This window comes from Helicoverpa zea, chromosome 5 (genome assembly GCF_022581195.2).
Source record: "Helicoverpa zea isolate HzStark_Cry1AcR chromosome 5, ilHelZeax1.1, whole genome shotgun sequence".
NCBI classification, from domain to species: Eukaryota; Metazoa; Arthropoda; class Insecta; order Lepidoptera; family Noctuidae; genus Helicoverpa; species Helicoverpa zea.
Window position 1 is genome coordinate 13763824 of NC_061456.1, and position 3533 is coordinate 13767356.

The 3533-nt window shown below is 35.6% G+C and overlaps 1 protein-coding gene across 1 annotated transcript; it reads right to left on the reverse strand.

Annotated features, from left to right (window-relative positions):
- Window positions 1–1145: 1145 nt before the first annotated feature.
- Window positions 1146–3127, reverse strand: LOC124630370. Its single transcript, XM_047164248.1, has one exon. The coding sequence runs from the start codon at window positions 2493–2495 to the stop codon at window positions 1284–1286; it is 1212 nt and encodes a 403-aa protein (XP_047020204.1). The 5' UTR covers window positions 2496–3127; the 3' UTR covers window positions 1146–1283.
- Window positions 3128–3533: the final 406 nt, after the last annotated feature.

A 3533-nucleotide genomic window follows, 5' to 3' on the forward strand; every position in this document is an offset into this window, starting at 1 on the left:
ATTTTGTTCTATGTTAGATGGTAGATTACAATGTTTACCAAATACTAATTCAAATGGAGTGTATTTTGTCTCAGAGTGGACTGTAGTATTAAATGAAAAGCACCAGAATGGAAGCCAACCGCTCCAATCTGTTTTATTATTATCACACTGAATCCTTAGATAAGCTCCTAAAACCTTATGAGTATTTTCCAAACCTCCAAGAGTCTCATGATGGTAAGCTGTTGAATGCAGTTTTGTTATATGCAATAAATTGCAAATTTCAGTAAATACTGATGACATAAATTCTGTTCCCTGGTCTGTTATTATTTCTGTAGGGATACCATATCTAAGAATAAAATTATTTACAAATGATCGTGCTACTGAAACTGTATCCTTCTTTTCTAAAGGGTAAGCTTCAACATATTTAGTCAGATCACATTGTAATGTCAAAATATATTTATAATTAAAATTGTCTACATCTAATGGACCCATTAAATCTAAACTAACTCTCTCAAAAGCAGTGGATGCCGTGGATGTGATAATCATTGGCTCTTTCGTATGTCGATTGGAATGCTTTTGAATCTGACAATTTTTACATTTCTTTACATATTCTGATACGTCATTAGTCATTCCTGGCCAATAATAATACTTCCTAATATTATTTAACATTCTGTTTACCCCCGCGTGGCCACTGGTGGGTAACAGATGGAAGTCATTTAAGATCACAGTCTTTGTATCTTTGTCAGTAATTCTTGTCACATCTTTAATAACAAGTAACTTGGGGAAACCATCCAAATGACTCATTTCCTTTATAAAATTGTTTACAAATCGTTCATATTGCTTATTTTTAATTATTACGAGTTCGTTTATTTTGATTTGCTTGCAAAGACGTTGTAATTCTCTCGTTAACACACTTACGGTAGACAACGATTGAGAAATAATAAAAATTGCTGACTTTTCAGGCACGACCAAATCCAAATCCAAAATCCTGACCGAGTATCCCCTCTGCGGCGCAAGATAAATGTTCAAAAATGTGAAATTTATGATTAAAATTCACATGGTTAATTGTAATATTTAAATAAATATATCCCATAGACTCTAAATTACCACTAATTCCTTTTATAACTATCTTATCCTGTTCTACCAAATTCAATAACTGCCTATGTCGCGACAACCATTCATACTTCAGTACACATAAGCTAGCCCCACTATCGATTAACAAACTAAGATCAATATTACTATCGTTAAGTTGACAATTAACTACACAAAAATTGTTATAACTAAAAATAGAATGAGTACACTGTTTAGGTACGAAAAAACTCTAAATTGTCATTATTATTTGCGACATCATTGCGCAAGTTGTCTTGGCCATTGGACTCTTGCGTGTTATGCTGAACACGCTGATAACGCATCGGACGGCCGCGAAAATGCTGACGCTGGCGCTGACCGCCTGAGTGTTTGCCGCGATTTACGCTATGTGAAGTTCCTTGACCTGTGCTATTTTCATAACAATTATAATTACGATTATAATTATTCTTGGTGTTATAAAAATGCCTATCTCCTCGGCCTCGGAATCCTCTGCTGTTTCCGCGTTTAACATTGTGGTTGGCTCTAAATTGCATAACCTGCTCTTGTGGGTGGAGAGATATAGACTGCTCGTCTACTGCAGCTGTAATAGCTTCAGATAAGGACGCAAACTGTCGCGAGGCAATGATAGTGCTGAGCCGTTTGTCGGTCAAACCATCGCTAAACCTTTTAATTGCAGTCCTTTCATTGAGAGGACGCAATACCTCATATGCATCGCGCTTCTCGTTAGCCTGAGCAATCGTCAAATTTACGAACAACTCCTCGATCTCAGATCCAAATTTTTCTATAGTCCTGCGACCTTGAGTAGCTCTAAATAATTGGGTTTGTAATGCTACCGCCGATTTTTTCGGTAACAAATAAAAGCGAATATCTCCTACCAAACTTTCAATGTCAGCATACGTAGTTTTAAGGCGCAGTTTTGCACTAGGAGAGAGACGTGTTTTTAATACGAAGTCTATTAATTTACTTCTACTGTCGTCATTGATGAGCGAACTATAAAGAAGAATACCATCGATAAGTTGGTTTGTCACCTGCTCCTGGCCATTCATTACCGGCAACAGGGAAATTGCAGTTTTAATATCAAATGAGTCTGACATTTTTGTAACACAGATAGAATATTCTATCAAATCTCTATCATTAGTTTGACTACTACTATCTCTCAAAGAAAATAAGCTCTTTATTTTCGTAAAATTATGTCGTATCTCATCAATCAATATTTGGCAAATGTCACAAGATTCTTTATCTAGCTTCTGATCTTTAACTTCTTGATTCAGTTGAGTCAAAATACACTCCAATTTACTATATTCTTTTTCAGCTTCTTCTAGTTTCTTAAAACCTAAATTTCCTGTACGTCCATTTGGACCAAGTTTTATTACATATTCTCTTAAATATTTTAACTTAGCATGTAAATCTCGCAATTGTTGTGACATAATTTCCTCAAACTGAATATAAAGTACTTATGCATGACCTTAATAATAACATTTTAAAACAGCGCTTTATACAAATAACGCAAAAAAAAAATACAAAAGTGGAGAAAAACTTACATTGCAGTAGGCACGTATTTACTGTCAACGTATATGCAGGTCATGACGTCTCACGTAGCGCGGGTGAATAAACTCCTCAGCATTGGACTCGAACTGACTCCCAGCTGCTCCTCACTGGACCCGTACAATTTATCTCCCGGCGCCCTGCATATCCTCTCATCATAAGGCTTGAGCATTCTCCCGGCTCCCGGCAGCTACACCCTTTTCTGTCTTCTTGTATTGTTTTCATCGCTTCGTCCAAATCTTCTGTGAGAGTTTTTTTTTTTTCTGTAGTCGAAAATCTTCTGTAGCTTGAAAATCTTCTGTAGCTTGAAAATCTTCTGTAGTTTGAAAATCTTGCCTTTCTTATTTCTCGTCGCCACAAACTTCTATTCTTCGTAATTGTATTTCTTCATATTTATTCAGCTACTTTCGTATTTTACACATGTTGCAAAATTTTAACTGCTGGCTAAGGGTCGCCATGTATTGGAGTGATGTAGGCAAAATAAAAGAGAACTGTTCAAGTCAACAATTCGTGTAATAATGTACTAATCTAGTGTGTGCAGTTACAAATATAGGGTTAGGCGAGCTGCACACTACAGGACACAGTCGAAGCGACACCGGGAGACAGGGATTATATTCCAGAAGCTTCGAGAGCTTTCTTTGGTTAGCCTTTATTTATACTAGTACCTTAGTTTATCACATAAGAAATATCCTTCCATAGTTTTATAATCGCGCAATCTTTCCTAAAGTACAATTTTTAGATTACCAATAAGTAGCTGTTCATTAATAAGCATCTACTAAAACCGTTATCTAATTAAAAAGTAAAACCGTGATAATGACGTATAATTTTGCATAGAATCTCAAAGAAGAACAAAAATTATCTTATTAAAACCATTAATCAATTTGAATGACCGCTGTTTTGGTACCCAATTTTCACGATTA